Here is a 21,396-nt window from a genome sequence, read left to right on the forward strand (position 1 = left end):
ACTCCTTTAAAGCTTGAAGCGCACGATGACGACGACAGCGCGCCCTTCCGGCATTCCGAAGTAAAACTTCCGTTGTAAGCGCAGTGATGATGGTAATAGCATAGAGTAACATAAGGCCATCTAGTGGTGATGTATCGCACCCGCGTGCGGCTTCATGCAGTCAGTTCCGTAGCCAAGCCTGGCCACGGCTCGTCAAACGTCAAAATGGCGGTCCGCGCATGTTGCCCGGGCGGCTGCGGAGTGTCAGATTGCGACGAATGATCCGGGAACGTACTCTGAGCCACGACGTGAGGATTTGAGCCAACTGTGAGGATTTGAATACATGGGACTCTATGTGAGCTGCGCTGGGACTAGACAAAAACAATGTAGCAGCCCGGGAAACGCAGCACTGAGGAACGTAAGAGCGGGGTTCTACTGTACATGTTCTGGCCAGTGAACGCAAGAGGTTTTTTTTTGGTTTTTTTTTTTTTGCTTTTCTACTTTTGTTCGCGGGCACGGTGCCCATTTCACGCCGGCTGGACACCGTCACTCGTCTGCGTAGTTTTAATGCGCAGCATTCTTCGCCAATTACCCCCACAGCCAGGACCGTGTAACGCCCTGTATTTCCACAAAAAATGCATTTTTGGCGAAAGTAACACATGTAATCGTTACAGCAGTGCAGATGGAAATAATTGGTCAGGCAGAAGTTTGAAAAACTTAAAGATTAATAAAATTATCAAAATGTTCACAAAAATGATCTGACAAAATCAAAAATATGTATCTTATACATCTCCTACCCCCCCCCCCCCCCCCCCAAACCAACAGTAAACAAGAGAGTCCGCCAAAGAACGTAGGAAATACGTACAAAAATACCGTAAATGGACCAACTCAGCAGTACGTCTTGCTTCTTCGGGGGAAAAAAATCAGCGAAGTAGAGGCCCTTCATCGCTATAATGGAAAAACACATAATCGTCAAAAAAAAAGGAACATTAAAAAGGAAAAAGTAACCCAACGCCTTCTGATACGTAGAGCCATATTTTGGCTGTAAAGAACTTACGTTTTAACGCGCCGACGCAACGCAAGCAATGAAGCGCGCCGTAGTGGAGGGCTCCGGATAAATCTCGTACACACGGACGTTTGTGCTTTTCGCCTCCATCAGAAAAGCGGCCGCCCCGGCCGGGAATCCAACCCGCGACCTCGTGCTCAGCAGCGCAACGCCTTAGCCACTGAGCCACCGCGGCGGGTAACTTACACTTTGACAAGCGGCATAAGAATGCCACGCATTAGCAGACAATTCTTTTTTTTTTTTAATTTTGCAGATTTTTCGTACATAAACTGTGCTTAGCTTCAAGTTTTATCCCTGCCTCGTCCATCGCGGCTAAGCGAGACGCTGCGGAGCATCCTTATGACAACAAAGGACCTGGCATTCGCCATTGAATTTCTATGTACCTGCCTTTTACCGCGACAATTATATTCAGCGGATTGTTGGGAAACTGGCTTAATAGTAAGGGGACTACTAGCTGTTGGTCCCGCGGCCCCTCAGCGCTGCCCGTCTCCCAAGCTGACAGCCTGCCTGCAAGCTCTCTTCAGTCCACAGTGTGAAATGCATGCTTGTTACCCACTAAGCTCCCACCCATCAGTGAGGTTGAAACACCGCCAGACGCGGGACCTGCGCCCATTTCGTTCCTTAGACCGGTGAAGGTGCGAGGAACACCGCTTCCTTCTGATAATAAAGATATCATCGGGATTATGGTCCCTCTCCTTATTTCCGCATCCACACGACTTGAGATCTGGATGACACGCCAGGTTCCTCACAACGCAGAAATTTCGCCGTTCCGCGCAATTTAAGCGCGAAGTTCAAACTAAACGAAATCGCTGCAACACTCGGTGTAACGTACTTGTATTACGTTTTGCTCAATTGCGCGAAGTTCAAACAAAGTGAAATCGCTGCATGCGGCACTCAGTTTGCATAACGGGCTTCGTATTGCGTATTGCGTCCTCGAGGGTAGCGGTTTTCCCTGAGGTGCTACTGCCGACGAGGCTATTAGGCGGAGCCTTATTCGAGGTTGGACGACTCGGGTGAGGGCGAGGAGGCGCCCATACGTTGCAGCTCGGGCAGGATGAGCATGGACGACTGGCGGCGCTTCCGGAGGGTGTGGAAGCGGTCCTGGCGCTCTTGCATCTCCTGCGCGTGGATCTCGGCGCGGACCGCGTCGAAGATGGCCTGCAGCGCGGGGAAGCGCGCCAGGACGTCGTGGAAGTCGGTCGCCTGCAGCGTCAGGATGCTGCAGTTGGTCACGGCCACCACGTTGCTCGTGCGCACCTTGGGCGCCAGCAGGCAGGACTCTGCGGGAGACGACGGCCTCATGACGACCGCGGCACGGTCAGGGCTCAAACACTGCAGGCGTTGTTGGCGCCGGTGATTTAAAACCGTAGTGCGGAATGAGGTATGCGACACAGTTCCACGGCGCGTTCGAATAGAAGCGAGTACTATAGGCGAAGAAATCGAAGGAACAGCAGCACTGTGCATCTGTTATCCCGCAATAAGTGATAGGTAAAAAGCGCAAAGGCTCATGGGTACACTGTTTTCTCCCGCAGAGTGCCGTCACTTCCGGTTCGAGAGCACTCCTGGCCTCCCAGGCCGGCGGCTTTCACGCGAGCGTACGTGTGCATGTTGTTTATCTGTTTCCACAAAAAAAAAATGCTCATGCATCGCGCATTCAGTGAATAACAACGATGAATCCTACTAGGGGCTCCTCTGAAAGGTGAGCACTCTGTGACGAATAAACAACACGCACACACGCGCGTAAAAGCCGTCGGCCAACGGGAGGCCAGGCGAGACCTCGAACCGGAAGTAGCAAGGACAGACGACGTACCCGTGAGCCTTCGCGCTTTTTACCGGCCATCTATTGCGCGACAGGCCCCTTTAGGAGTGTCGTGAAGATAAAAAAAAAATAAACCCTTCCCTCCGGAAACAGAGGTGCGCGCGAAACTTGACATCAGTGAAAACGAAAACGACCAAAATTGAAACGCAATAACCGCAAAACGAAAACACTTCTGCCAAGATCAAAAGGCAGCGACCGAAATGAAAACGCGAAACCATCGATCGACCAAAACGAAACCCGTTCATTTCGCTGAGCTTTACCCTAACGCAAATTTTTGCTACACGTTATGGCGGGCCTTCTTCCGCGATTATCGGGATCTTTTCTGTTCCTCAATGGCTGCCCGGTCTACCCATGCCGCGCTAGAAGGTGAACTACCCGACGAGAGCGAGTGACCGCACCTGCGATGTGGCGTGATGCGAGCGACGACGCTTAATCCCTGGCCAACCACCTCGTATGGGCATGTGCCTAAAACTTCAAGGGCATCATCATCGTCGTCGTCGGTAGAGCATGTGGACAAAGTTGGCTTTGCCGCAAGGCGTTGCGGCGTGCGCCACCACTGGCGGCGCAAGTCTGCCAATACAAGCTTCGCTTGAATACGAGCTTCGTTCATTAAAAAGACTGCTTTGTTCCGATAACAATGACGAGTCGAAGGCCGGGAAGGTCAGGTCGAGCTTTCGCGCTTTCTGTGTAGGCTTGCATGTGTGAGCCGCGCCGTGGACCACGGGTCCTCGGCGAGCTCAACGGCTCGCCATTTCAGTGCTTGCGCCGCGCTTTGTAGTCCGCTCCTGATTAGCTTTCTTTTGCGCGCAGTGAATGGGTGCCCCGTCGTATGCGATGCCTGCGATCCCCAACAGAATGCTGAATGGCAAGAATAACTCATCCGGAGTGCGGAGTCAGTGAGGCGGCAATGTTAACTCTGTTGGTATACGGTTGGTAGTAAAGCACAGAGTAATAAAAGGATAGCTGTCGCTGCGCCCAGACAGTAAAATGCGCGCGAAGTGTTGATAATATTTCCTGCGCTTTCTACGAACTCTGTCCTTTTCCATCAGTGGTGTAAACGAGTTCGGACGAGCACAAAGGATGGACCGCGCTTGCGATTGCACGAGTAAGAAGGTACACTGCAAACGGGCAGCAGACCAGAGCGAAATTTTGGGGCGTTCAACGAGCTGCTCCAAACACATTCTCCTATTTTATCCTCGGGGGAATTCATAAGGCACCCTCTATCTTTCTTCACGCTTGCCTCATTTTAAAGCGAAGCTTTGTAAAGCTCACCGATGACATCGATGTCCGAGTAAAACACTGCAGTAAAGCCATCTTTACAGAATGGGTACAGAATGATGTACGCTTCACAGAAAGCGTACTTCAATCATACAACACATAACGCAGCAATGGGATGTCTTTAGCACCCAACGGACCTCTCGTAATGCGCAAATTATATATAGTTTGGCAGAACACATTGTTAGCGATGATGATGATGACGATGATGATGAAATACATTCTCTAAGCTCTTTGGCTTTGGTGGTGTGGGGTTGAACGGTGGCTTTAGACTTTGGCAGTTTCGGATTTTTAATTTTGACTTTGACTCCGGTTGTACGGGAGAAAGCGTCGCGTTTTAACTATCTATCCCTCATGAAAGGGGCTTTGATTTTCATTCTCGCCAGCGTCCGGCAGCCAGCTTACGTCCGAAGTACTGTCCGTCGGTGACGGTGTCGAGCAGCTCTCCCGTCTCGCTGGTGACGTTGGCGGTGCCCTGGCGCATGAAGAACACCTTGATGTTCATCGCCCCGCGGCGCACCACGGGGTCCTGCGGCTGGAAGAACTCGGCCTTGAGCCGCTCGCTTATGGCGCTCGTGAACTCCGGGTCGGCTTGCGCGAAAAAGGGCACTCGCGTCAGCGTGGCCGTGTAGTTGTGCCGCAGCACGTCCTGCGTTAACAGCGGAGGAGTCCCGCGGGTTACATTCTCTCACGCACCGCAACTACAACGTCCTGGTGCATTGCGTACTGCGTATTTCTTTTTGAAAAAAAAAAAAATAAACTGCCACGGTTGAAAGCGGTGAAACTTTTCAAGCGTATCATAGCTGGGTTTTCGAGCCGAGAGCGCGCAGTGAACGCGTCCCCATACAGGACAAGACAAAACACACACGCTGCTCGGCAGAGTCGGCGCTACAAGCGCGAACGCGCATTGAAGTTGGATGTAGCCGGCGCCTCCTTGAAGCATTTTCTCATGGCCAACGCCCTTGCTTTTTCCACCCTCTCTCCCTCACCCCATCCCTCCCTTGGAACGAACGAGCGATGAGACACTTTTACTCTGCAACCGCACGAGTCGCTGGTTTGACTTTGGAAGGTCAGATTGACACCAAGAACCACAGAGTTTCTTAGTAAGTATACTAGAGAGGAAACTGCACCTGGGAATCCATGTCGTCGTGGGGGGTTATGGGAGACCCCCACTTCTGGCTTGGGCTTGGCGGGACAATTGGATCCTTAAGCGATTTTTTAGATTTGCTTTTTTCACTATGCATTAACACGTCTACGAGCTACGAGGTTGCTGAAATCTTCCCTGTTCTGTGGGAGCCGTAAGCCGTGGCAACTGCATGTTCAGTGGAAGAGCTGGCGGTGCGTGATCGTACACCCACGATCAAAAGTTTTCGGGCCACGAAAGCAGCAATTTTGGGTTATTTCTCTGCCGCGCGGCAGCCCGGGGTACTATGTTCCGTATTTTTCATTACTTCAGTAACTGTACGACATCTCACATGCACACGGAATTTTTTCAGGCACCGGAAGAGAAATAACGTAAAATTGCCATTTTTTTGGTCCGTAAACTTTTGATCGTGGCTGTACCTAACGTTGGTCATGCCGGAGTCGAAGGAACGTATGACTGAGCGGGTAATAGGCCGCCGCGAAAGTTGTAGCTGACGAAAAAAACAAAAAAAAACGTACTTCGACGAAGACTAGATAAGGCAGATACGGGCGCCTGCAGCCGTCCATATCTTGTATTCGCCCACAACTGTTTAACGCCACGTTTTCGTTTTTCTTTAAGTATAAGCCAACCCGCTCAGCAACAACTGCAGCTGACGGTCGGTGCACGGGTTCGCCGCGAAGGCGACGTTTTCGTAGGCACGCTAAAAAAAAAAAATTTCCAAGCTTTTCAAACAACCTATTGTTTGAAATAATGGTAAAATTAATAACATAAAAGTCTCTAATAAGTTTCCCAGAAAATATTAACACTGTTGTTAACTGTCAGCTTGGTCTGCAGAATAGTAGGCCCAACCATCCCGGCACAAATACGCTTTACTTTCTTTTTTCTTAGTTTTAAAACAGCCTGTTTTATTTTCCATTTATATGATACCATATCATTCTTTGCTTTTGTGTGGCACTGTGTTCGAGCCACTAAAACGTTTCAATCCAAGCCAATGATGAAACTAAGGCGAGCGCATGGTATAATGGCGGCCCATGACGACTAGACGGCTTTGATGTGCGTAGACGCGAGCGTCAGATTTCTCTCTAGTGTATATAGTAAAAAAAAAAAAAAACTCTGTGAGAAAAACGAAGCGTTTTCCGGGTTTGTACCTGGAGCAATACAGTCAAACCCGGCTATAACGAACCCGGATAGAGCGAAATATGCTATATATCAAACAAAAATAATTCAGTTACGGAAATACATGGGAAACATATTCCTTATAACGAAGTTCACATCCGATATATCGAACTCTGGGCGCCTAGAATGGCCACCGAAATGCATCATCTCGGAGCGGCGATTGAGATGGGGATTGGCCGCGACCACGGAGCAAGAGCCGCGACTAAGATATTGCGCCTCGCATGGAGCGACGTGACGCCCAATACTTTCCGGAACTGTTTCCGATGCGCGGGTCTCGTGACGGAACCCGCCCAGTCAGTGAGTGCAGACCACCAAGACAGCAGCATCAGTGAACTTTGGGAAGAGCTCGCCAACGTTCCCCATGATGTCGCCAGTGAAATCCGTCCGACGCTTATGATGAAGCGCCTTCGGCAGTCAATGTGCTCCGCCAGTGCTTCTTTGATTTTTGAGGACACCGACTCGAACTGGTGCAACCAATGTTTCGTGTAGAGAATGCTATGCTAGTTTAAGCCGCCAAAACAAAAGTGAAAACAAAAATCACTGTTTTTTTTTTAACGTGGGCAGTTAAGGCGGAAAGTAGCTTCGATACTTGCAATAAATGGCTTATCTTGGTCTGGTAATGGCTACTGTACTGTGTTCGTTTCTGCATACGCGGATGGCGGAGTTGGGGAGGACGCGGGGGGCTTGCGGGGGGATTGCGAACTCGTAACAATAGGCTCGTTATAGGCGGGTTCGGCTATATCGAATTATTGGATATATCGAACTAATCGCGGTGCATATTGCAGTTCGCTATAAACTGGTTTGACTGTAGATCTTCCGCTGTAAAAAGCAGCCGTCAACAGCCTATGGCAACACCAAAGTACACACTAAACATTTATTTCCCACGCGCCTGTGCGGGAGGGGAAACGTGGACGAGAGGCAGAATAGTTCTTCCTCTTTCCAGCTACCACAATATCCCAGTGTACTGCGAGGGGCAGCCATGGGAAATGAATTAGTGTGGAGAAGGCAACAAGAGAAGCGTAGTGCGTCGAGGCGTGACCGCGCAAGCAACATCTGGGAGGGGGAAAAAAAACGTTTTCAGCACTTCCCAGCCAGCCAAAGAAAAGTCCTATCTGCAGCAAGGACAACAGTACGGTGCGTTCTCTCTGCAATTCCGGCAACTTCTGTAATACTATATACAGCCAGCGAATGTCCCAACCAACAAAATAGGGGGATGTGGGATTAAAAATGCTTATCAATATAGGATACGGAATCAGGTTTTAGTTTTTGGGTTTTTATCACGTTTACTTGTATGTATGTATGTATGTATGTATGTATGTATGTATGTATGTATGTATGTATGCATGCATGCATGTGTACATGTGCGTGTATGTGTACATACATACATACATACATACATACATACATACATACATACATACATACATACATACATACATACATACATACATACATACATACATACATACATACATACATACATACATAGAAATACGTCCACTAAAGTGCTCAGCACAGCTCAGATGTCGCCCCGCGGCGTCCACGAGAAACTTACGCATAAGACAACTTTTATTCATACGTAGACTCTGCGAGTCGATTTTAACAAAAAACATGTTTATTTTCTTTTACCCTCTTCTTCTCATAGTCATCGGCTGACTCCGCCAGCCGCTGTCGCGTACGAAATTCGCGCCATCAACGGGACGCGCGCTACTTTTCTCACAAGTGTCGACAGGTGTCCTTCCCACCTCGCGCGTTCGCTTACGCGATCCGCTCCGTTTTGTTGCTTTTTGTCCGTCTCGCGCGGAAACAGGTTTTGTAGCCGAGCCAGCCGAGAAGCGCACGCGGCGTCCGTGCACATGTTCGCTTGTGCACGCCGCAAAAAACTCGCTTCTAACGGCAAGAGTGCGTTTTTTACTGTTTTGGCTGCGTACTTATGGAAAGCACGTGCTTAAGGTTACTCTCCGACCCCTCGGCACACATCTGACACCGGCAAGCGCTACTTTCCAACAGTGCGGTGAACATTTTTGCAATAGTCAGAGCTTCGCTCTTCCTCAAATCGAGCGGCGCACTACAGCAGGCAACTATTTGGTCACCTGAGATTCCAGCCTGGTTTGCCAGCGCGAAACAAAGGCCGGTGATACGACAACGTTCGCGATAAAGTGCGGAAGCTTCGTGCAGCGACAAAGGTTCCCCGACATAGTTGAGTGAGAAGGTTGTTTCTGAAGCACGATAAGATATGCGCCATCGGATGCGATCAAGTAAAGTACGCTCTTTCTCACCGTCACTGTCCTCGCGACCAGATAGCGCCGTGGCTTGCTTTACGTTCTCTCCTAAAAGCGAAGCTTACGAGCTTCGGTCGCTCTCGACGCCGGGCTCTCCCCGCGCTGTCACCATGCAAGTCGTCGGCTTCAACACGCTTCTGGTCAGGCGTTTCTGGACTCTCTGTTTGCTTCTGTTGAAAAACAAGAAGTCCGCGCTGCTTCTCGGCGCTTTGATGTTCGTCGCGGTGACGTACGAGTTCATCTCGTACCAGGTGGGCCTCATCAGCAGCCGCTACTATGTGGTGCTGGGCAACAAAGACCAGCGGGGCTTCTGGATCCAGACGGCCCTCGGCCTCAGTCTTGTGTTCGCCATCTCCAAGACGAGAGCGCTCCGCAGCTTCCTCGCTTCCACGGTGGGTGTCCACTGGCGCAAGATCATCACGTTCGACCTGCACGCTATGTACTTCTCGGGCAAGAACCATTACTACGTGAATGTAGCCGAAGAAGCGGGGGTGGCGCTGGACAACGCGGATCAAAGAATGACCCAGGACGTGGACCGCTTCTGCAGGGCTCTGTCCGAAGCGCTGCCGCCGGCTATGATCGCTCCGTTCACGATAGCATATTACAATTACCAGGCGTACGTGGCCACAGGCTGGATCGGGCCGGTGTCGACGCTCTTGTTCTTTCTGGTGTTCACTGTCTTCAACAAGTTCCTCATGTCGCCCGTGGTTCCGCGCGTGTACCAGCAACAGAAGCAAGAAGGCCAATTCAGGCGCACGCACGCACGTCTCAGGGACCATTCGGAGTCGATCGCCTTTCTGGATGGCGAGCCCGTGGAAAAAGAGAACGCGGACGCCGTCTTGGGCGACGTGGTCAAGGCGCAGCAGTCTGTAGTGAACAGACAGTTCCCGCTGGCCTTCGGCATTCACTTGTTCGACTACACCGGCGCTATCCTCAGTCTGCTGGTCATCGCCGTGCCCATATTCAGCGGCACGTACGACGCACTCACGCCAGTGGAGCTGACCGGCTTGATAAGCAAGAACGCGTTCGTGTCCATCTACCTCATCAGCTGTTACAGCAGCCTCGTCGACCTTTCCGGCAACCTGACGGTGATCGCGGGAAACACGCACAGAATAGCGGTTCTCCGGGAAACCCTGCAGTCCCTGAACGATGAGCTGCGTGACTGCGGGGTCGCTCGGACGGAGAAAGTTCCGAACGGAGACTGTGGCGAAGAACGCCGAGACGGAGAGGGCGGCGGCGGCGGCGAGGACGACAAGCCAACGGTCGAGCTCCAAGACGTGACGTACAGCTCGCCCCGAGACGGTGCCGTGCTCGTCGAGAAGCTTACACTGCTGCTGGACGCCAAGCGAACCGTGCTCATCACGGGCCCCAGCGGGAGTGGCAAAACGACTCTCCTACGGATCATCAAGGGCGTGAGGAACCCGGATGCTGGAAGCGTGCGCGTGAGAAACGCCGGATCGATGCAGTTCTTCCCGCAGACTCCCTGGCTGACCGCGGGCAGCCTCCGGAAGCAGATCCGCTACCCTCTCGATCACTGCCACGAACAGGTCGCCGATGATGAAGACTCGGAAGCGACCTCGCTGCTTGAACTGGCGGGTCTGAAGCACCTTCTCGACAGCGTGAACGGCTTGGACGCCGATGTGGACGCCACGTGGTACGACACGCTGTCTCCCGGAGAGCGGCAGCGACTGAGCTGGGTGCGCTTGCTCTATCAACGACCCAAGCTCGCACTCATGGATGAGGCGACAGCCGCGCTTGACGCTGACCTCGCCTCTCGTCTCTACGGCGAGTGCGCGAAACGAGGCATCAACGTCGTTGCTGTAGCCTACGAGCGCAAGATCGAAGGGTGGGAACCTGAGGTGACGCTCCAACTCAGAGGAAGTGATGGTTATTGGACTGTGACGTGAATATCAGCGCTTCCTTGCGCGAGGCTACGAATTATGTGAGTTCCTCAGCGTCTGCGACTTTGAATATGGGAAATGACCGGACATGAGCGTGAATTAATAATACTTTCTCAGTGCAACAACCGAGCAAGGACCAACCCACGATGAAATGTGACCGACGGAACATTCCTGGGGAGGTTACAGATCACAACCGTTGTACTTCAGCATAAAACCGTATCTGGTACGATAAAACCAACGGCCTTTTCAACCAAACTTGCCGTGATTCGTGTGCGTTTGCGATGCTTATCTCATCCTGTACGTTGAACCTTCAAAAAAGAAAAGAAATGTACAGGTTGCGGGTTTATCTCAAGGAACTGCGAAAGCGCCGCTGCGACAAGCATGGACAGCATATATATCTGTGGAGTGTTATCTCACAGAATGGCAATCTCCGCTTTGTGTGTGCTATTGTCCTGATTACGGCCGATTCATTTTGCAATACGTAATAAAATCTGCCAATCATTCAAAACGACCCGCACTTCTTTTGTCCTGATTATTATATAACGCTACGAATCGGTCGCTTGTTCAGGACTATTACTAGGCCGCGTCGGCTGGGCGGCCCTAGCGTCACTAAACAAGCTTATTTGGTGGCTTTAGGTGGCCCCTTCCGCCCCGCGCCGAAGTCAGCATGTCACATGACCTTACTTCCAAGACGCTCTTGCACGCCTCCTTCAGAGGTGATATTTCGGGCGCAAATATAGTGGGTAGGGGGTGAAGGGGCGATGATGTAAAGTTGGCTTGCCGCAAAGCGTTTCCTCACGTGACATACTTACACCAACAACATCATTATGTTGCAGAAAAAACACTGATACCACAGCAATTGCCCCTTAAGCAGCAAAAAACGGTAAAACAATAACGCAAAAAAAGAAACGAACGAAACAGCGAATAAATAATTCATCTACGCGGCTTTTACGAGATTTTTTTTTTTTTCGTAGTTGGTGTCGCGAACATTCCCGGTCGATTGCTTTTAAGCAGAGCAGCAAAGGTCGTAGCTCTGAGGCCCACCAATGTCTTTGGTAAAGACTGTACGTGTTTAACCCGTTCATTTGACACATTTCTCTCAATTTTTGCGAATGTGACTGCAAAAGAAACTGCTCACGCTAAAAAGGCACTAGGCATTACATTGATGGTGATAATGATGATGCCGGTGATGATGGCGGTGGCGGTTAAGGATTAATGCCGCAAGGCTGCCGTAAGCAAAGCTCCTATCGGCCATAGGGACCTCATGGTTTACTAATGTAGCGTCAAGTAAAGCTCGAGTTCTACTCGGATTTTCGGCATCATGTGAAGAATCATCGAACGCTTTTCGGACGCCCCCACAGGGCAGTGGACTGGAACAGTAAATTCTCTCTACATTCATATGTACGTTCTATCTTGTACACTTGCCACACATGCCCGCATTTGCGCCCCCGGTCCCCTTATTCAACACAGAGTAGCTGGCCACATTACTTCCTCACCTCTTTGCCTTTAATTAAAGGTTGCTTCTCTGTACGCATAGGGCGCACATTATGTGGAGCTCACTGGCGTCATACCGCTGAATTTATCCGCACCGCTCCGGAAGAATTTTGTGGACGTTGAAACCAAGCAGGGCCAATCGGCTCAGATGTGCAAACGAATAAAATCGGCGTAAATATGAACCATGTTTCTTTTTATTTTTACGAAGTTGAGATGTGCATAAGGATCTTTGCAGAGAGGGACCTAGGAGGATCGATTGAGTTTGCGGGCAAATACTGTTGTGCCCATGTGGCGGAGAAACAGACATCCGGAGGGAGGGAGGCAGGAAACGTAGACGGAAATCCGTTTGCAACTGAAGTTCACTGATAGCACTGTTTTCAGTTACATCACAGCAACGAATTAGGGTTAAAAATGTGACGCCATGTATGTGCGTACTCTGCCGCATTTAGACTCCACTAAGTAAAAATGTCCTCTTAGAAATCCATCCAAATTTTTATGACAGGATCATAAGGGTTCTTCCATTTCCTGCGCAAAATGCTATTCCTCTGCACTGAGCCTTGTAAATTTTACCAGTTAGTAAATTTTCCTTTCTCTAGCTTTTTTCTATATTTTTCAGCCTTACTTTACTAGACGGACGAAGCCAATTGGCTCAAAGCACTTTCGTTCCGTCACACAGACAACTGGCGTGTATTATAAGCGCGCCGCAAAGGTCATATCGTATGCCCTATAGTTTTCTATAATACTTCGCAACTGCAGGCGGAATTGAAGTAGGATACGATTTTTTTTTTCATGTTTAAATTTCAGAATTTTTTTCCGACGCGATAGAGGGTGAAACATTACGTTTGATTCGAAACTAGCAAGCTGGCTTTTTTAGTGATACAATAGCCACATATACGGTGTAAACTCGCGCGCAAATGCGGCCACACAAACAACGTCCAAAACTGACTGTGCACCCAAAATGACGACAAATTGCCATACCTTAGGGTGTAGCGTTAAGAAAAGGCGCGGGAAGCGCCAAGACGTTCGGTTTCGGTGAACAATATAAAAGTTTCTTGGGGAGCCACGTTTACCTTCCGCATTCCCTATTCCGTCACGAAGAACGTTTCACCTCATCCCAAAGAGGTTAGAAAATCGTACTCAACATTGGTGGTTTAAAGGAACTAATCACAGTAAGCACACACGGTAAAACCTCGCTCAAACGAAATCATGTTATTCAGCATACCGCTTTGTTCTGAGTGTTTCATGGTCTAATACTGCCATGCACATAGAGGAAATCATCCCCTCTTTCAACAAAGTACCGCTTATAACGAAGACAGGTCCTTGCAAGGTGGCGTGCTGGGCTAGTTGTGCACTTGCATCTTGGTGCACACAGCATGAAGTAACAGGGACACAGAGAAGGATGTGAACAAGACAATCGCTGTCCTGTTCAATTCCTTCTTTGTGTCCCGGTTATTTCGCGCTGCACACCAAGATACAGGCTCTTGTTCCGAAGACTTCTTTATAACGAGCTGTGCTTGCAATCGAAGACCATCGCTGCAGCAGCTGTACTGTCGTCACCCGCGGAGGCCACCCATCCCAGAGAAAACAAGCCGCGCGTTATCCTTGTGACGCGATGTTGACTTGTGCGGTAAGCGTGCACTTACCTCTCGCAGATTGCCGGACAGGGCCGCGAGGATGTCCTGGTCGTTCAGGTACATCCGCTGGGCGTTCACGTGCGACCTGATGCGCACGCGCAGTTGGTCGGGGAGGTTGTAGTAGCTCATGAACTCCTCGACCTCTTGCATCTGCGCGCGATCCAAGTGTACGAATGAACGTCGGCCACACATCGTAACCTTCTGAAATCGTGCATGTACCGAGCCCTGTAATATACGTGTAGTTGATGCATTGGTGCAGGACACACGCTTTTGGTGACGTCTGCAGCAACGGTGGTAAGAGGCTTCGGACATTACCAATGCTTTAGAAAAATAGCGCGCGAAATAATAGAAATTGTATTTCGCTGTTACTTGGAAAAGTTGGATGGGAAAGAGCGCAGTATCTTTAACGAAACTGTTTTCGTTTTATTTATGCTATGAAAGAAAAGGGAAAACCGGAAGGTCCTTTCTCATGGGCAGACGCAAGACAAGTGGAGGACAGAAGGACTGGGTAGGAACGTGCTCAGGGTGGAACGGAACGGTATACCTAAAAGCAGGATCAAGTCGGGCATCACGTCGAGCACATGGTTACTGTGTTGCCACGCCCAGGTTCGGCGGCTACAGCTTCGTACCGTGCCAAGGGCCGTACCGGGCTAAGTGAAGCGTGAAATTCGCGGCACTGGTTGCAGCATAATCTGAACGATGAGAGCGGAAAACAACATGCCGCCCGCCAGGGGCAGAAAGGCGTAACGGCTCGTGTCGCACACATGGCTCTGTTTATAGACGACCACAGCAGATGGAACGCTCTTCCAGCTATTCAGGAAATCGCTTTTACGTACTCCTGACAACTAGGGCTGGGCGCCGATTAAAAATTGGCAGGCTTTAATCGATTAGGGGATCGATTCATCCGCTTTGTTGACTTTCAGCAAAACCTTCGAATATCGCAGAAAACTAAACAGGTTCCCCGTACTCGCGTGAAACAGCATTCCTATGTCAGAAACTGTGGCTAACGCAAAACGCACATTAAATGTGCAAAGCGTACCCTCAGATGGAGAAGGCAACATGACTGCACCAACAACTGGCTAGCCGTCTTTTTTTTTTTTTTTTTTGTCCTCGTTTTCTGGGCAGCTTTCTCTAGTCACCAACACATCTGCTCCGCCCCCCCGAGCTTGCTTAATCTCCCTTACGCTGCAATGTACACGCGCTCCCGAAAACGCTAAAAAGGACAAGAATTAGCCAGAGCGGTGTTGATTTCGAGCACATTTTGCGAATATCTATGTCACAAGGGGGACTTAACCGATAACAGCACAGAGAGAAAGGCGATACGCAGAAACAATGCCAGGTTTTTGGAGCAACCACCGCAGAAAGATAACTTACACGGCTCCCTCAGATAGTATTCAGTTTCCTATCAGAAATGTTTACGCTCAACGGACGGACACCCGCTTAACAGACGCCATTACGCAAAGAAGCGTTGCGAAAACATCGAAACCGATATCGCTATCTGTCGCCGACTAAGTGATTAGCTTTTAACAATGCTCCCTGTTGAAGCCAAAGCAGAGTTATTGTCGAGCAATTCTTTAGAACGTAGCTGAGGTCCGAGGCTCTACACCCGTGTCTTTAGGGTGCGGGATGACAAGATGGGTCGGGAATTATTTTGTGCACAAAATTGTTGGAATGATTGTGAGGTTTAAAGCGCCGACGCTACACAGGCGATGAGGCGCGCCGTAGTGGAGGGCTCCGGATTCATTGTGACCACCTGGGCATCTTTAACGTGCGCCGAAATCTCGGACACGCGGGCGTTTTCGCTTTTCGCTTCCACCAGAAAAGCGGCCGACGCGGCCGGGAACGGAAGCCCCGTCCTTGGCCTCGGCAGCACAAGCCACTTCGCCGCGGTGACGGGTACAAAAATCTGCAGGAATTCGAAAAATTGTATACTAATGCGTAGCATTCTTATGCCGCTTGCCTTTTAGCCTTTACAGCTCTTGGGCCTCTTTACAGCTTTTTTTTTTTGTTTTTCTCGATTCCGTCCACCCAATTATCTACATTTACGCTATTGTAACGATTACAGGTGTTACTTGTGCCAAATCTGCATTATTGTGGAAATTCAGGTCCTTACACGGTTCTTCATTTTCCGTAGTTTTTATATTTTTCTTATTTTTTAGTTGTTCAAAATTTAGTTCGACCAATGATCTCCATTTGCGCTATTATAACGATTACAGGTGGAACTTTCGGGAAATCTGCATTGTGGAAATGCAGAACGTTACACGGTTCTGGCTGTGGGGATACTCTGCAAACAACACTACGCATTAAAAAAATTGTTTTCAATGCGCCAACTTTCGGTGGTCAGTACCGAGCCACAACCGAGCATTACTAGCACGCAAAATCTTGCCACTCGTCGACTCCTATTCACTATTCACCTCACTATACTTCCGCGCGAACAAAGGGGCGATATTAATTACGAAGTGGGTAAAAGACCATAATGTTGAAGGCTCGATAGTGCAAAGCACATTGCAAGGCATTGTGACTTCCGCTCTCTTCTGCTGCGTTACAGAGGAACTAGTACTTGCTAAGATGAAGGGGAAGAGAGAGAGAGTGAGGGAAAGAGAGACAGGGGAGATATAGAGAAAGAGGGGAGGGAGGGATTGGAAAGAAACAGAGAGAGAGAGAGAGAGAGAGAGAGAGAGAGAGAGAGAGAGAGAGAGAGAGAGAGAGAGAGAGAGAGAGAGAGAGAGAGAGAGAGAACCCATGTCCGGGTCGGCGCTCCATGAGGTTGCGATCGAACGATCTCCCGCCCTGATGGTGAGTAGGTGGTCAAGAAGGGTGGTCTACGACGAGGACGTCTTGCCCAGGTGGGCAAGACGTCCTTCATCGTAGGGGATGTGGTAAGGCAGTCAGCGACGTTTCGGTAGGTATTAGCGTGACTGGCCAGCGGCTCGCAGAAAAGAGTGGCCTCCGTTACGACGACGAAGAACCACACGCCAAACTTCAACTGCTTGCAACAAGGCGAATAGTTTGGCGAGTTGGTGGGTATTCATGTTGAAGTGTTACAGCGCAAAGTCAGTTGCGAGTCATCGCCCGTCCTGCGCATTCTTCTGCGTCTTCTGTCCTTTTGCGCTGTAACACTTCAACATGAACTTCAGCTGCTTAATCCATGGCGGGAAGAAAAAGGCGACGATGTACTGAAGTGCGACAACATGACAACCTAAACGGGATGAGTGACGTTGTCCAGCCGAGTCCAACAACGCCCTGACGGGTTCTGCGAGGTGCGAACATTTTTAAAATCATTTGCGCCAACTCTCAAAGCATGCCTCGACATTAAGTTTTTAAGCCACGGTCAATTACACGCAAGCAAAACAATCCCCACTGCGTCAACCGCAACAGGGTTGTACAGAGACGCGGTGGCGCACACTCCGGCAGGGGGGGTCTGCCACACATGCCAAAGTCGCTGAAGCGATAACGTTCGCCTAATGCAGGATGTGGGTATCTATGCTCTAGGAACAAGGATCTCCGTGAAGAGAAGAGCGACTGTGGAAATCGCAAGCTTTACTGGCGTAATGGCGAACAAAATGAGAAGGATGAAGCAGCGTGAGCGATCCCCACAGCGTGATGATCAGCACCGATGACGATGATCTCATCGGTACATCAGCGATGATGATACCTAAAGGTTTCACGCAGGAGCTTGTCCGAACACGCACGGTTCTTTCGCTGTGCTGGTTTTCCCAAAACATAGCAAACTCTTTCACAAAGCACAGAACTTGGGTGCAGACGGCGTAGCTCGGACGGACAGGGGAACGGCGAAGCACTTTGCATTGATTCATAACAGGCTAAAGAGGTAGAAAACGGTATAAGATTAAATCGAACGGTGCAGACGCAAATGAGAACGACGAATTCCCATCGGTGTCCCTTCAATAACGTTTCTAACCGAAAAAAATGGCCGCGTATCTGCTCCTTTCGTTGTAAATGTCGACGAATGACGATCGTCGACATTTGCGAAGTAAATGCCTTCCTTCAGTTTCCCGCTCACCTCTCACGCTGTTCTTCTCCCGGCGCGCTCCTCCCGAAGTAAACACGCTGGTGGTGTGCTCAAACCAATTTGAATTTACCGCGTTCCACTGCTCCAAGCAGGGTGCCTAGATGCCAGCGCTGCCGTACGGCGGAGACGCGCGTGAATCGAGGCGCCCTACTTCAACGTTTATAGAACCACGCTTCCATACTCCACGCGTGTTCCAAGCAGAATGTGGAACCTATCTAGTGGAACCTTTCGTAACTGGTGCAGTTTGATTTCTTCAAATGCCGCCAGAAGCTACCGTGGCGCGGGCGCAGCAGGCAACGGAGTGATTTTTTTTTCTGCAGTGGATGTAGTATTTCATTTGATCAAGCATACATCATTTTTTTTATAAAGGAACACTGCAAACATAACTTATGTATTGATTTTTTTGCCTCACATTTGTGTAATGTTTTCTTTTTGTTAAACAATGTTGACAAGTATGAACTTAGACGTTTAGGTTTGGCTGTGGGTTGTGTAAATTCTATTTCACTTTGGCCGGGTGGCTGAATCGAGTTACAGACAGACAGACAGACAGACAGACAGACAGACAGACAGACAGACAGACAGACAGACAGACAGACAGACAGACAGACAGACAGACAGACAGACAGACAGACAGACAGACAGACAGACAGACAGACAGACAGACAGACAGACAGAGCAAAGTTTCCGCGTTTAAGTAGCCCAAGAAAGGCTGTCGTCTCTAAAAGCGGCACGGCGGGTTACCCGTTCCCGCTGGATGTTCTTGGTGTAGTCCTTGTGCGCGAGTAGATTGGCGCCGTAGCCGAGCAGCAGCGCCTGCCAGAGTGCGCCGAAGAACATGCCAATCACCATGATCCACACCTCGACCAGCAGGCCCGTCTTGACGGCCACACCGTAGCTGTTGGTCATAAAGAGCGACACCGTGTTGTGCACCGCCCACGAGTACTGCTCCCACCACGACTTGCCCTGCGCACGCACGAAGACGACGGCGAGCGCGCTTCTTCTCTCTTCGGACGTTAACGTTTGTAGCAGGTTGCAAAGCCCGGGCAGGGCAGAAGGAGCTGGAAGCCAGAACATGCACGCAGTTCAATTATTGCAACCCTCCTGCGTCATTGGTTCATGTTTTGCACTCGCTACGCGCACGTGACATGATCATTTAAAGGGATACAAGGAAATACTCACAAAACAGAACCTTGGCATTGTTCTGGGACGGGATGGTTCTCAGCCACTTTCTTACTTTGGCGATACTGTGGACAGGACGTGGTGTACTCCACGTTAATGAAAGTGAACTTTAGAGCACGTATAGCCTTAGAGCACGAATTAGGGAAGTAAAAGCTTCTGTTCTCCGTCTTAAAAACAGCAGGACTACTATACTCTATGCTTCTTACTCCACCACTGCGCGGGGAGGCACGCAGCCGATTACACCAAAGGCCATTCAATGTCCGCACCAAAGCAGGGTTGTTGGGTACAAAACACCAGGACAGACTGCGTGCGTGGCAAGTCGTATACGAGCGACATTGAGCCGAAAAAAAACAATGGTGCCACCCATTTTTCTGGGTTCCTTCAGTGACATGAGTCGTCATCCAGCAAAAACGCACTGTGGCAGAGCCAACTAACGGTGGAAGTTTAAAAATTTTAAAGCTTTAAAGCCGACAACGTCCACTAACGTAAATGGGGACGTAACTTGTCCTTGCCCCTGTCCTGTCTTGTCCTGCTAGTTTCTGTACTTGCGTACGTGGGGTACTTCTCCCGGCATGTCAGTGTCTGTCCTGTATCCGCGTGGAGTAGCGCAGATAAAGGGGCACATTGAGGCGGCCACCACAGGACGTCGCAGGATAGCTGGTACAGAGAGTAACCATTATGGGCGATGGGGCCGGAGCAATTATGTCATAACAGACGTGAATTCACAACTACAAAAAATGAAGTTTCAGTGGGAAGTACGGAACGGGTGAAGTGATATCACTAGTGCGTGCGGGGCTATACCTAATCGCACGGTTGAGATTAAAATGGAGGGCGTAATGTTAAAAAGCCGCTTCCATATACGTCGAGCTTATGTTGTGGAACACACCTCTAAATTAGAAAGACTAATCCAGGACTCCTCCTTGAAGCCCATCATGGAGCCCACGAAGAACTGCAGGCAGGCGTGCCAGTGCACGGCGAGGCAGATGAGCGCCATGATGTTCACCAGCTGCAGGTAGACGCCCGTCGTGTGGTAGAACTGTGGAGCAACAAGGGACGCGTCTGAAGGAGCGGTAATAACGACTACACAGACGAGTATCACGGAAGCGCACGTACCACGTGTTGTGTTCGAGAAGTGTGTACGCAAAACTGAAGCACAACGGACGTTGCATACTTGCACGCACATACACCAAACGTGCGCATATCATTAAAGCTTTCTATTATAAAACGCAACACGGCAAAGCCAATTGCTGCATCGAGAGTGGTGGAAACTTTTCGTAGCACGTTTACGCGCCCATACAGTTCTATCCTGTCGACGAAACAAGCCCGCAAGAGGCGGGTGGCGGGCGGTGCGGTCGCGCCTGCGCGAAAGAAGAAGTGGGTTACAGATGACGGCTCTATCCAGCTGGCATGTGCACCATCTGCTTCACAGCGATCCACCTCCGGTGGGCGCGTGTTAAGCGAGTCTGCAGCGTGCGAAGGACCGTGAAGCAGGTTCCTCCGCTTTAGCACGACCTTTTTATTACGAAAGCGTTGGCCTACTGAGCGAAAATTCACGCATCTCCAGGAAGTTAATCATGACGAGTGGGCGAAGCACTGGGGATCGTTCTTACCTTAAATCACCCGTGGCATCGCCCACTCGGGCATGTAAATGAGTGACAACGCGTGTGTACAGTATATACAATTCCAATCCAATCCAATCCGATACAATTCAATTTAATCCAATCCAATCCATTTTAATCCAATTCAATCCAATGCTTTTCGTGCATGCGCAACACTATGTACACTGACGCCAAGCCCCGGACAAAGCGAGGTCCTGAGGTGCTTTGCCCCAAAAAAGTACGGCGTCGGCATGTAAGAAGAAAACGGCTCCCTAAGAAGCGTTCCATAACACGAGGCGCTCCATGGCGGGAGTTTAAACTGCGCAGTAGTGAGAGATGGTACTCTGCAGTTAAGGCTGAAAGTTGGGCTAGTTGGTGTTGACTTAGATGCATATTACCAGCGAAAAAACAGACAGGGACGAGGAAAGAAGCAGACGGGACACTACTAGCGAGTGTCCCGTCTGCTTCTTTCCTCGTCCCTGTCTGTTTTTTCGCTGGTGCGAGTGTCCCGTCTGCTTCTTTCCTCGTCCCTGTCTGTTTTTTCGCTGGTAATATGCATCTATGGTACTCTGCAGATGAAGGTAGTGGAAGAACGCAGCTGTATGAGCGAATAGAGAGGCAGAGAAATTCGTGCATTATCTCTCCCATTACACGGCAGCAGGAATCAGCACCGACCTAACGCACAGGGCACAGATCCGAGCTATTGGAGAGGCATATCGCAAAACAAAGCGTCTCAAGCGGCAAGATTACAAAACCCTTCGACAACGCGAGGCGGAAGCAAGGCATCGCAGGCGTTCGGCTGAGCATTCATGTTTTCGC

At 50.0% G+C, this 21,396-nt stretch overlaps 1 protein-coding gene and 1 pseudogene across 1 annotated transcript in view; one reads left to right on the plus strand and one right to left on the minus strand.

Moving 5' to 3' along the window:
* Positions 1-1,134: 1,134 nt before the first annotated feature.
* The window catches only part of LOC144168422 (potassium/sodium hyperpolarization-activated cyclic nucleotide-gated channel 4-like), a 30,426-nt gene continuing 10,164 nt past the window's right edge, over positions 1,135-21,396 (minus strand). The window contains exons 5-9 of the mRNA XM_077697415.1: positions 19,866-20,015; positions 18,542-18,763; positions 13,780-13,920; positions 4,545-4,788; positions 1,135-2,325 (exon numbers count right to left, since the gene is read on the minus strand). Of these exons, the coding sequence (XP_077553541.1) occupies positions 2,036-2,325; positions 4,545-4,788; positions 13,780-13,920; positions 18,542-18,763; positions 19,866-20,015 (1,047 nt within the window). The 3' untranslated portion in view covers positions 1,135-2,035. The remainder of the gene's footprint in view (positions 2,326-4,544; positions 4,789-13,779; positions 13,921-18,541; positions 18,764-19,865; positions 20,016-21,396) is intronic.
* Positions 8,278-11,153, plus strand: LOC144169498 (lysosomal cobalamin transporter ABCD4 pseudogene; annotated as a pseudogene).

Source organism: Haemaphysalis longicornis, unplaced genomic scaffold, assembly GCF_048455015.1.
Source record: "Haemaphysalis longicornis isolate Haplotype H1 unplaced genomic scaffold, Haemaphysalis longicornis Haplotype H1 scaffold_2, whole genome shotgun sequence".
NCBI classification, from domain to species: Eukaryota; Metazoa; Arthropoda; class Arachnida; order Ixodida; family Ixodidae; genus Haemaphysalis; species Haemaphysalis longicornis.